At 44.3% G+C, this 13,323-nt stretch overlaps 1 protein-coding gene across 1 annotated transcript in view; it reads left to right on the forward strand.

Moving 5' to 3' along the window:
* The window catches only part of CDC42BPA (CDC42 binding protein kinase alpha), a 316,152-nt gene that overhangs the window by 104,658 nt on the left and 198,171 nt on the right, over nt 1-13,323 (forward strand). Inside the window, 1 exon segment of the mRNA XM_053909423.1 lies at nt 7,283-7,378. Within this exon segment, the coding sequence (XP_053765398.1) occupies nt 7,283-7,378 (96 nt within the window).

Genomic DNA, 13,323 nt, shown 5'->3' on the forward strand with positions numbered 1-13,323 from the left:
TCCTGGGTGGGGGGCTGGGTGGGGGGCCTCAGGGAAGCAGAACTTACTGGTGTGCAAGTATTTCAGTATTTGAACCTGTAGGAGGTTCATACTGCCGAGCAGGCTGAATATTAGTTCTGGAGGTTAGAGTTCTCTAACGAGAAACAGCGCTTAGAAATCTTCACCTACCAGGGGTGCCTGGGCAGCTCAGTCGGTTAAGCGTCCGACTTCTGCTCAGGTCACGATCTCATGGTCTGTGGGTTTGAGCCCCACATCAGGCTCTGTGCTGACAGCTCAGAGCCTGGAGCCTGCTTCCGATTCTGTGTCTCCCTCTCTCTCTGCCCCTCCCCCTCTCATGCTCTGTCTCGCTCTCAAAAACAAATAAAAAAAAAAAAAAAAAGAAAAGAAAAGGAATCTTTACCGACCAGTGCTTGAAGCAACCTGGAAAGCACCAAGCATACGGAGAAAAGCAAAAAAGGTTCCCTTGGTGGTAGATGGGACCGTTAGTGAAATACTTTGTCAGTTGTTTCCTTTGGGAAGTTTGAGAAATGTAACAAAACACGAAGAAGCAGCTAACAGTCACTTATATTCCACCACCTGGAATTAATCACTAACGTTCCGGGGAAGTTGTTGCTTTCAGTCTTATTTTCTATGTGTGTCCTGGGGGGTAAAAACACACGCAAACTACAGAAGCGAAATACAGATACATTATTTGTAAAACACTAGCGCGTTACAGATGGAGCTGAAGTCTTCTTTGACCGCGCCCCACCCCACGCAGCCCCTCTCCACGGGACAGTAACCGTTGAGAAAAGCATTTGGCGACGTTTGTGTCTCTTTCTGGCGCATGCGCCAGTGTCCGTTACGTTCAGTAACTTCGGTCTTTACTTTGGAATCTCCCTAACACCGAGTTGCCTTACTGTCGCTGGTTGGACTTTGCAGGTGGTGAACACGGAGATTGAATTAGGGCATTCTTCTGAGATGGGGACCGACGGGAGGGAAAGGGGGTGAAATGTTTTCGGGGAGAAGTCAGGCTGTCTGTGGAGCAGCAGCGGTCCCGCGGAGCCCCACGTGAGGCCAGAGGGCTGGCCTTTTCGTACCTGCCGTATTCGGTCACCAACTACGGGCCATCCCCGGAAGGACGTGGCCTCCGGACGGTAGAGTTTCTGCGGCCAAAGATGCTGGCGGCATTGCCAGCGGCTGGCGCTACAGGTCTTACCAGAAAGAAATAGTAAAGAAGCGTGTTCTAATTGTTTCGCGGAAATCATAATTATAGTCAGTTCAGTGTTTTGGCGTTGGAGTTGTGAAAAACGGAGTTAAAGTCTGCACTCTTTTCTTTGAAGTTGGTGTGCCGGGGAGGAAGGTCACTGGGTTGCCTTTGACCACTGACTGGAAGAAGTGGCCCAGATCGAAGATAAAACAAGGAATAATTAGGAAGTAAATATAATTTTGTTGAATTAAGAAACGTTATGGGGCGCCTGGGTGGCTCAGTTGGTTGAGTGTCCGACTTCGGCTCAGTTCATGGTCTCGCAGTCTGTGAGTTCGAGCCCCATATCGGGCTCTGTGCTGATGGCTCAGAGCCTGGAGCCTGCTTCCGATTCTGTGTCTCCCTCTCTCTCTGCCCCTTCCCTGCTCGTGCTCTGTCTCAAAAATAAATAAAAACATTAAGAAAAAAATTAAAAAAAAAAACAACGTTAGTATATTTTCTTCCTGGGGCAAGAGGGAATAAATGTATTTCTTCCTATCCCTCCCCTTAAGTACAGTCTTCAAGGCCTTGGACATTATATATAAAACAAATACAAGAAGACACTGGAAGGCAGAGAGAAGGAGGTGGACCGTGGGGCCTGAGGAACATCACTTACTCTGGGAAGTCAGTACTACTCAGATAGGAAAGCCAGACAGGGACTATACAAAGAAATTAACCAAAATGCCTCATGAACATAGATAAAAATGTCTTTAGCAAAATGTCAGCAAATAGAATTCAGCTATATATAAAAAGACTTGTGCATATACCAATGATGGATGGTTTTACTTCAAGGATACAAGGCAGATTCAGTATTCTAAAGGAACTATTTGAAACTTGCATTAAAGAAATTCTACATTGAAATTTTTTTAACATTTATTTATTTTTGAGAGACAGAGACAGAACATGAGCAGGGGAGGGGCAGAGAACGAGGGAGACACAGAATCCAAAGCAGACTCCAGGCTCCGAGCTGTCTGCACAGAGCCTGACGTGGGGCTCGAACTCATGAACCGTGAGATCATGACCTGAGCCAAAAGTCAGATGCTTAACTGAGACACCCAGGCGCCCCTACACTGAAATTTTTAAAGAGAGATTCATTTTGAACTAGAGTGGAATTGTATTTCTGTGCTTGAATTATCAAGTCCTTTTTTAAACAAATGTTAAAAAAAAAAAAAACCGCTGCTCTGACCACGACCTCTCCAGCTTTGGGAAACTGGGCCACTCATGATGCTTGATAATTTACAGTTGAGCAGCAACGTGTCTCGATTCTTAACCTGTGCATTGTTGATGTTTCAGACCAGTTTTTCAGGGGTGCCTGGGTGGCTCAGTAGTTGAGTGTCCGACTCTTGATTTCGGCTCAGGTCATGCATGATTCCAGGGTCGTGGGATCGAGCCCCACATCGGGCTCCGTGCCAAGCATGGAGCCTGCTTAAGATTTTCTCTCTCCCTCTGCCTCTGTCCCTGCTCGCATGCCTGCTTGCTGTCTCTGAAATGAAATGAAATGAAATGAAATGAAATGAAATGAAATGAAATGAAATGAAATGAAATGAAACAAAGTAAGTTTTCAAAGATTTACCTCCAACCTACTGGCTGTATTTCTTTCCATTTAAGTTGCATAACAAATACGTAATTAGTGGGACATGCATTATTTGAAGGTCGTAGGACACCCTCTCTCTTTCTGGGCAGCTGAATAATTGCTAGCATCTTATGTTCAGAGATCGCTGTCCCTGCTCATTCATCATCTGCAGACTTTGTCAACAGTCCCTGAACTTCTTCCAATAAGTTCTGTAAATGTTACCTTCTCTTCACAGTTATTCAGTGCTTTATAGGAGGTGTCCTCACTCATTTCACTGGAGGGTGTGAAATAGTTGACAGAAATGCTCTCCATTGGAGTTAGTCCTTTCCAGGGTTTTGTCGTCTTGCTGATTACAGAAGATGATAATGATCTCTGTGTCATAGAGGAATAATGTATCTTGGTTGAACGGTGATGGTACCGGTTTATGCCACTTGCCTTATTATTCTTGTTACTGTTGTTATTCCTTTATTATTTTCATAACGACTGGTGCCAGTAATAGTGATATTCATGAATTGAGGCCATTGGATTTGATCTGCCTTATTTCCTGATCTGCCACCTACATTAAAAAAAAAAGTAAGCATGACAGAAAAGTGAAGAAGTAAAAAGTAAAGAAGTAAAAAAAGTAAGAAGTAAAAATATGAAAGGTCCCTTTTCCTTCTTCCAGTATCTAATCTTTCTATTCAAAGTAAACCATTATTAAGAGTTTCATATTTGTCCTTAATGGAAAGTTTTATTATAATGGACTCATACTAAAAGACTGATTTTTCACATTGCTTTTATCATTTAATAATACATATGTTGGATTTTTCTATTTCCATATTTATACATTTATCTCAGCCTGTTAAATCGTCTCATTATACTAAATGGATATATTTTTTAGTAGTTTGATTTTTTTTTTTTTTAAACATTGATGGCCGGGGCACCTGGGTGGCTCACTTGGTTGGGCGTCCAACTTTGGCTTAGGTCATGACCTCATGGTTTGTGATTTCGAGCCCCGCGTCGGGCTCTGTGCTGACAGCTCGGAGCCCGGAGCCTGCTTCCGATTCTGTGTCTCCCTTTTTCTCTCTCCCCTCCCCTGCTCATGCTCTGTCTCTCTCTTCTCAAAAATAAATAAAAACATTAAAAAAAACACAAACATTGATGGCCATTTAGATTACGTCCACATTTTACTATCTTTTTACTCTCTTGAACTGTGCTGTAGTCAAAATCTTTATACGTATACCTCGGAATAGTGAGTTTAATCAAAGTGTGAATTCTCAGTAAGGTGGAATCAAATTATCAACACATTCAGTCATTTCAGCACATCTGACTACGTGCGGCTGGCAGAGAGAAGATTCAGAATGTGAGAAGACAGCGCATCAGAGCCACTCACCACACCTCAGAAGCACGTGCGGCGTAAATAAGAACGAGACGGGATCAGATGCTCATGGTCCGCCACGCTGCTGTTGGCTTCTGTGGTGCTTTAGTTTGTGTACTGAGGTTGTGAAGGGATTCAAGGATCGTTTTTACGTGGCGGGATTTTCATGTTGTGCAGACTAAAATTTATCCACTCCTCAGATTAAACTCCTCGGTAGCGGATCCCCGCCCATTTATGCGCGTGGAGTCCTTGTTAGAACTTCACGAAGCCTGAGGTAACGCATGCATCATGGTTTGGCTAATATGGGTTGAGAACAGGGCTTCTCCGCAGTGACTGTGACATTGGGGACCGGCTAATTCCTTGGGGCATAAGCTGTCCTGTGCATTGTAGGAGGCATAGCAGCATCCCCGGCCTCTTCCCGTGCGATTGTCCTAACCACCTCCACCCCAGTTGTGACAGCTGAGGACAATGTGACCTACTGGGGCAAAAAAGGAGACTGTGTTTTACATCTAAACTCAGTATCTGAGGCATTAATAGGACTAGTTTAATACCTAAATACTTACGGATGAAATCATATGGTATCTGAGATTTGCTTCAAAAAATGCTGTGTGTGTGTGTGTGTGTGTGTGTATGTACATGTGCACACACATGCATTTCCATGGAGGGAGGGTGGTGACAAGGGTGAGGGGGTAAAAGGGTGTGGATGGAACAATGACATAGTTGCTGACATTGGTCGATGAGTACATTGTGGGGAAGAGGTGGTTTTACTCTCTTCTCTTGTATGTGTTTGAAGTTCTGGGTCGTAGTTTATTTTATATTTTTAAAAATTGTTTTTTCATGGAACAGTTCAGAATAGATTAGAATATACTGAAGTTTCATCTGTTGACAAATAGTCTTTGGAGCGTGATTTGCTTTGGAGTCGCCTATCAAACGTGTTTTAGAATTTAGCTGGAATGTCTTTGAGATTCCGGAAAGCTGTCCTAACAACATGGTCAGGAGAAAGGAGTCTTCTGGGCTCCGACAGTCCTTACGTCTCTCTCTCTCTCAGACTGTAATTGTAGGTCACGCAAATTCTGAAACAGAACTTAGCGGTGAGTGTGTCGGGTGGTTCTGTTTTCCCTCTAGAGTGAACCACAGCATCGTGTGGACTTTAATAATCGAAACGGCAGGTAAAACTGCCCATTTATTTGGTTTAATGATTTTTAAAATTTTCTCTGGTGCTATCTCACGCATGGCTTTGGAAGTTTTGTTTGAGCAAATAAAATTTTATGGAAATACGTGGAAAGAATTAGGGTACTCGATTAGGTAATGTTAATTGTTTTGTGTGTCATGGCTGCATTTATTTTTTGGGAAATCAGTAAGTAAGCACCTCCTCTAGGTGGAATACCGTGATGGTTTTTCAGTGTGCGTGGCGTATGCAGCCAGGAAGGAGGTGTCTGCGTACTGGTTTGGAAAACTGTTTGGGTATATCATTACTTGAAAAAACAATAACTTGCAGAGCACCGTGGCCTGATTTGCGTAAAGAAAAGAAAAGGTAGGGGAGGTGAGGTACCACGTGAATGTTGCATGTGTTCACGTGCACACGTGTGTTCACACAGAGGGACACAGATTTTCTAAGAAGACACCGCACAGAGTTCTAGGCGGTGACCTCTGGACACGCGTGACACCGAAAGGGTGTGACTCAGCAGATTGAGATTTTACTTTCAGCCTTCGGTTCTTTTTGAACTTTCTGGTGTGGTGGTTTTTTCAAATTAAAACTAAAGATGATAGATTATCGGGGCACCTGGGTGGCTCAGTCGGTTAAACGTCCGACTTTAGCCCAGGTCATGATCCACGGTTTGTGGGTTCACGCCCCACGTCAGGCTCTGTGCTGACAGCTCGGAGCTTGGAGCCTGCTTCGGATTCTGTGTCTCCCTCTCTCTCTCTGCCCCTCCCCCACTCGTGCTCTCTCTCTCAAAAATAAACAAACATTATAGAATTATAATGTATCATATAAAACCACATAAAAACCATATAAAGCCACATTTCTGAGGTTCTACCTTTATAATATTGGAAATACAGTCTCACAATAAGCTAAAACTTTTATAAATCAAAAAGGAAAAAACAGTCCGTCACAGGAAATGGACAAAGGGGAATGAAGAATTCAAAGAGAAAGTTCGGTTATCCAGTAAGCGTACGTAAAGCTGTTTATCTGTATGGGTAATTAGGAATACGTTAATGAAAAGAGCGGTGACATATGGATTTACACCCATTGTATTGACACATTTCAAAGCCTTTTAATGTCAAATACAGTTGAGGATGTGGGGAATGGGGAGATTTCTACACCGGGGAAAGGGTAGTAATCAGCACAGACGTAGCAGAGAAAATTGGCTCCGTCTGGTAAAGTTGAAAATGCTTCTGGGTAGCATTTCGACCTCTAAGTGTATACCCTAGAGAGATTCTTGCACACTAGCACAAATATGTTCATTGCAACATCGTAATAACAAAATCGGAGGTAACTGTGTTTTCCTGGTTGGGGGTTTGCATGAATAAATTCCAGAAGATTCAAACGACGGAATGTCACAGCCGTTGAAAGGAAAATAGCCATCATTGAACAAGAAGTAATTGAGTTGCAGAAGGAAAGATCAAATGGTAACATTCATGGGAAATTTTCAAATGCAAAGCAATTCTGTTGATTTTGGACACGTACACGTGTGATCCAAGCATATGATGGGAAGAATATAACATATACTACGGATGAGTCATTTTATCAAGGGAGGAGGGCGGGGCAGGGTGAAAGGAGGAAGATTACCACTTATATTTTATGTCCTTAAAATTAAAAAGAAGTAAAAATGTTACCGTTTATATTACCTAAATGGGCCGTGGTTGTGAAATGAATCTGTGCACTTTTCTGGTTGTTTGGAACTACAGCAGGAGTTTTCAAGAGAGAATGTTTTCAAGGTATCATTCCTGCTGCTCACTTTCTGAGGGTGCTTGACCTGTAGAAAAGTCCTGGAATATTGGATGTACTCCTTTTCCAGGACAGAAAGCATTAACAAACAGCTTAAGCAATTGTTTGTATAATATATTGCCTAGTTTTACGTGACGTGTCCTCTGATTAAAAAAGTGTTTGTTTTTTTTTCCTTTTCAGACAGCGTGTTTTCGTGAAGAAAGGGACGTGTTAGTGAATGGAGATAATAAATGGATTACAACCCTGCATTATGCTTTCCAGGATGACAATAACTTAGTAAGAACCACTTTTACATGTTTCAATATTCTTACTTAATTTTTATCAGCAGAATTTAGCATTATTTTCTTTTAAGCGTTATTTAAATGCAGTTATTATTTAGAATACCACTGAATTTCACAGCATGTAAATTCTCCCCCCCCCCCCCCCCCCCCCGGGTAATTTGGTACCTTTCCACTGGAATCTTTTATGCTCTGTAATAGGCAAGTCGATACTAAATCCAGACATTTAAATTCTAGAAAAAGTGCTCAGGATTTTCTCTTTTCACGATTTTCCCAATATATTTGATCTGTAGTATTCTTTTTCTACTTGGAATTTTACACATTTTGCAAAGTGGCCACGTGCCACTTTAAGCGGAGCCGCATTTCACATCCGGGCTCACCTGCTTTTATATGGACATCCCGAACCACGTGGCAGAAGAGATTGGGAATGAGCTCGGAGGAAAACGGGAAGCTGAGAAGCACTGCTGAGTGAAGACTGAAGGAGATGATGGTGGCCGCATGCCCCCACGTACGACCCCTGGGCCTGCTGTTCCAGGCTCTTCGTTTCCTGGCCCCCGTTTTTGTCTCACGGTTTGTTTTTTTTTTAGCACACGTGTTGAGTCCCTGCCGAGTGCCACGCACAACACTGGGGCCCGGGGTCTAAAAATTAGTACGAAGTCTTGTTCTCGTGACGGACATTTATGGGACATGTGCCGTGTGCTAGGCACTGCCCTCTAGATCCCGGAGATTCAGTAGTAAGAGACAAAGGATCTCTTTTCTTACTGTTCCGGACGATCAGTCCAAAGCCAAGTAAGTAATATCCTCAGACTTAGCTGAGAAAGTGTAACATTCATTCCGGATGAAGAAAGTAGAACCTTCATTCCCAGGCGTGAAGTCAGTGAGGAGCCTTCAGAGACGAATGTCAATGAGCTAAACCCAGAAGGGAGAAGAGGCAGGGAGGGCGTGGTGAACACAAATGTGCAGGGTGGAGCGGCTTGATGGAGGGGACAGTAGGGGCGTGGGGAGGGGCGGGGACAGATGAGAGAGTCCCAGTACGTGGCACCTGACGTGTCACGGATAAGAAGTCAGCCACGTTTCTCAAATCGGTGGGGTATTTTGGTCTGCAACTCTTGTGTATTTTTAAAAATGGCATTGTGTCTGAGAGCCTGGACGACAGAAATGGAGCTGCCTCCATCGGTCTCTTAGCTCCTTCCTCCTGCCTTCCCCCACCATCGCTCAGGTGTCTCTCACGGAGCCAGGCGTGAACACTGTGTTTTTAGGGCCGTGGAAAGTTTGTGGTAAGAGGGGACGAGGGGCGTCTGAGGAAGGGAGGAAGCCAGGGTGATCACAGTAGGGAAGGGGAGAGGGTGTACAGTGGGGCTTCGAGTGGAGAGCCAACTGGGGAGCTGGGACTTCAGTCTGATTTCAAGAGGGGCTTTAAAAGGGACAGTGTGAACGATTCCTCTTGTTCCACGGCCTGACTTGTGGGATTCAGTGCTTAGTAGTTGACGAATCGAGTTGGGAAACCTATTTGGGAAGGAGAAAGTAGAGGAGGGGGAGGGTGGTTAGTTTAATTTGCACATATTGGCTTTGAATTGTCATGTGATCCATTTAGTGGATTAGACCTGTCAGTCAGGTGCTCCTGAGGGCCGCGAGCACTACGTATCTTGGGGTTCTTCCTCTTCTGGATCAGTTTTCAGCGAACTACGGCCTGCAGCTCAAATTTCGCCCCCTACTTACTTTTGTACAGCCTGCAAGCTAAGAATTGTTTTTACATTTTTAAATACTTGAAAAAAAGTCAAAAGAAGAATATTTTGTGACCCGTGAATGTTCCATAAAATTCACAATTCAGTGTCCATAAAGTTCTGTTGGAGCGCGGCCATGCCTGCCGATGTGTATGTTGTCAGTGGCTGCTTTTGCACTACAAGGGCAGAGGAGTTGGCCTCTTGCGACAGCGGCCGGCACGGTGACACACGGTGACACGTATGTACACGTGAGTCGCGATGCTTTGCACAGCTGCTCGGCAGCCTTCAAATCACAGTGACGGTTATAACTTGATAGCCTTTCCTCTTTTTTTTTAACGTCTGTTTATTTTTGAAAGAGTGAGGGAGACAGCGGAAGCAGGGGAGGGGCAGAGAGAGAGGGAGACACAGAATCTGAAGCAGGCTCCAGGCTCCGAGCTGTCAGCACAGAGCCCGGCGCGGGGCTCGAACCCACGAACCGCGAGATCATGACCTGAGCCGAAGTCGGACGCTTAACCAACCGAGCCCCCCGGGTGCCCTAACTTGATAGCATTTCTAACGCAATACGTATCGCTGTACCGTGACGTTTTATGATTCCTGTTGGGAAGAATGCACGTGCAAATTTACGTACTGTGCTTTTCAGGCAAGCCGAGTGCGGATGAGATTGTTAACGACCCAAACGGCAGCCCAGTGCGACCGGGTGCCGCACCACTGCTGTCCTAGAACGCGGGTGTCCGTGTTGCACAGGGAGCTCTGAGCTCGGGTCGTGGCATGCCCAGCCCACAGGAAGGCAGCCGTCAGGAAGGTCACCAAATATAAAACAATACCTTTTCACCGCAGAATTTCGACACAGAAATGAAACATGAAAAGGATGCAGCAACCGTAGGGAGTTCCTGACGGCTCATTTGTCAGGCAGGCAGGAAAGCCACTTACCAGCGTCAGGTTAATTAAATCAGGTGTGTGGCCGCAGAGAGACGTGCTCACAGAAAATAAACTTGCCTCAGACTGTTAGCCTTGATGAGAACAGTTGCTTAAAGAATGGGGGGCAGTGGGAACAGCATCAGTGGTTGATTTGAAAACCTGGAAACGGGGCACCTGGGTGGCTCAGTCGGTTAAGCGTCCGACTTCGGCTCAGGTCACGATCTCGCGGTCGTGAGTTCGAGCCCCGCATCGGGCTCTGTGCTGACAGCTCAGAGCCTGGAGCCTGTTTCAGATTCTGTGTCTCCCTCTCTCTGACCCTCCCCTGTCCATGCTCTGTCTCTCTCTGTCTCAAAAATAAATAAACGTTAAAAAAATAAAAAAAAAAAACCTGGAAACGATTTTGAGTGGTTGGTTTTGGCTCTTGAGTTGAAAGAGGTTACAGATTGCGCTCTGTTGTTGTTAGTTGACGCGTCGGGGCTGAGTTTGAAGTCCCTGACGAATCAGCCTTTGTTAATAGTTTGTGTGGAATAATTATAGTCCATAGTATTTTCGGAGAAGTCGAGAAGATACTACTTTGGTACAACCTGAATGTCCTCTGCTAAGATGCATTGCGGTGGAGAGCGGTGAAAATGTGTGTGGACAGATTGACACATAATGTAAAATATCAGGCGCCTAAAGCCCGTGGACGTCCTTTGTCGTCTTAATTGGCAGGTAGCTGGCAGCAAGTATTTGAATCTGTCGTTTGTTATTGAGCCAGTAATATCCCCGGTCAACTTTATTCGGTGTCATGGAAACAACGGTTACCGTGTTCGTGAATTTTTGTCAGAAGCCATAGCCGCGTGTCCTCACCTGCTGTACATTCGTTGAGTGCTTTTGCGGTGTTAACACTTTGTGGCAGAGGGCAAGATTGAAACATTTCTGAACAAAAAGCCCCACCCTCAGCCGTTATTAGAGAATATTGAATAGCTTTGAAATGCGTTTCTCCTGTAGACTTGACATGTTTGAGGATAAATTTAACCCCAAATTATAAGATAACCCAGCACTTACGTGTAAAACTTACACTACGGGGACATTTTGACATTTAACGTTGTTTGAATCACAGGTAACGTCAAGCTGCTTTATCTAATTCTCATGCTGTCGAAAGTAAAAAGAAACGAGGTCTCTGTTTCCACATAAATTTGTATCAGATAGACCTTTTGAGCTCCAGCTACAGTTAGGACCAGTTTTGGGGATTTGATTTAAGTGCTAAGGAGCTGCCTCGAGTTCAAAACCCGCTTAGCGGCAATTGAGAACTTCACCTAACCTTTAGTTAGAAGTGATTAATCTGCGGTGTAATGACTTGCTTCAACACAAGTAGCAGGACAGTCCCAGAGCGTTCTGCAAAGGCCTTCCAAGCGAGGAGCATGCTCAGTTAAAGTTATATGCTCACGAGGGCCGCCTGGTGGCTCCGTCGGTCAAGCGTCCGACTCTTGGTTTCGGCTCAGGTCATGTTCTCGTGGCTCATGAGTTCAAGCCCCACGTCGGGCTCTGTGCTGGCAGCACGGAGCCTGCTTGGGATTCTCCGTCTCCCTCTTTTTCTCTGCCCTCTCCCACGTGCTCTCCATCTTTCTCAAGAAAATAAACAAACTTAATCATCTGCTCATGAATTGATACCAGTAGCCATCTTTGTGAAGACATTTTCACAGATGACGTACGAGCGTCTTGTTACAGATCAGCATTTGCAGAGGGCCATTAGCTTTAGGTCCGGATGATGAGGAACACTGACTCTGAGCCCCAATTAAACAAACTGTTACACCCCCCTCCACCACATAAAGAATTCCATTTTTCTGTTAGTACACCTGTATCACGAAACTCACACTCAGTTATTTTATTTTGACTTGTACTAATAAAAATGTGTGGAGATTGGTTTTCTATCTTATTATATATCTTGATTTTTCCTCTTGGCCTACAAGCGGAAGTGGTTACTGTCTGGCCCTTTACAGGAAAAAATGGGCGGCCCCCTCCTCTTCGTAGATCACAGCGAATACAAGTAGTAGACGAGAATGACTGCCTAGTGCTTGTAAACGAGGAGGCTTCGCCTGGAGAGGACAGAGACAGGGGACCCAGCACGGAGAAGACTCCTGCAGACGGTCAGAGATCAGAGCGAGAGAGAGAGAGATGGGGATTCTGCCCCATTGAATCTAATGAAGGGGGAGTGGGTTGAGGTGGAGGGAGATGGTTCGCAGTGACGTCAGCTGCACCGTGGTGGTCGGAGAGAAAAGGTAAACCGGAAATACCGTGCCCGCCCACAAACCCTGGTTTTCTGCCTCAGTGGAATAGTGCCTCTCTTGGCCATCCGTATTCTACTTTGTGCCTTCATGGCCCTTGTCCCTGGTACCTTTCGTTCTAGTGCCTGTTCTCCCCTCGTCCTGGTGAAGTCCAGTTAATACTGCAAGATTGTGCTCAGATTCTGTGTGTTAAAAGTCGTCTCCAGAATTCCCAGTTTGAATTCATCTTTCTCATTTCATTTTAGCGTTACCTTCTTTCTTAGTGCTGTCATTATCCGAGTAACATATGTATATATACATCTTTGACTTAAGTGACATGAGCCCTGCTATCTTCAGCAAAAATATAATTAAAAGTTTGTGTAATTTAGTAGTCACGGAGCTCGTCTGATTTAGGCCACATCTTGTCTTTATATCCCTTACGCGCTTGCAGAATGGAATAGTGTGTTTCAAACTTCAGATTGTGACCCATTGGTGGATCATAAAATCACTGTAAGGGTTACAGCCAGCATTTAAAAAAATTAAGTAAAATAGGAAATGACAGAGTTCAGGCAGTAAGAGGAATTATTGTTTCGTGACATTTATTTCTTGTATGATATTTATTGAACCGTCATATAAATCATATTTATTATTGTGGGTTTTAGTCAGAATTGTTTAAAAGTCGTGGTGGAGAGCTTTGCATATGTTAGTTCTGTTAAATTGGGTGGGATTATATTTGACTTGATTTAGCCATACTTCTGTGAAATTTTCACAATGAACGTGTCAGTGCAAATATAATCTACACAGATTTGTCGGCAAAATTTCTAAGAGTAAACACACATCAAGTATTTGGTTAGCAAACTTACAGCAGTTCATCATGATGGATTTTTGAAAGCTTTTCGGTAATAAATCCACCAATGACCATGCTTTCTGTTATAGGTAGGTGCAACACTGTGGATTCAGGGATTGCTTAAAACTCTGTATTTCGTTATAAACATAGAAGTTTTTAGGTACAGAACCGGAGTGTCCAAATACCCAATTTTGTATAGCAACATTTT

Source organism: Panthera pardus, unplaced genomic scaffold, assembly GCF_024362965.1.
Source record: "Panthera pardus isolate Hobbes unplaced genomic scaffold, ASM2436296v1 HiC_scaffold_21, whole genome shotgun sequence".
Taxonomy (NCBI): Eukaryota; Metazoa; Chordata; class Mammalia; order Carnivora; family Felidae; genus Panthera; species Panthera pardus.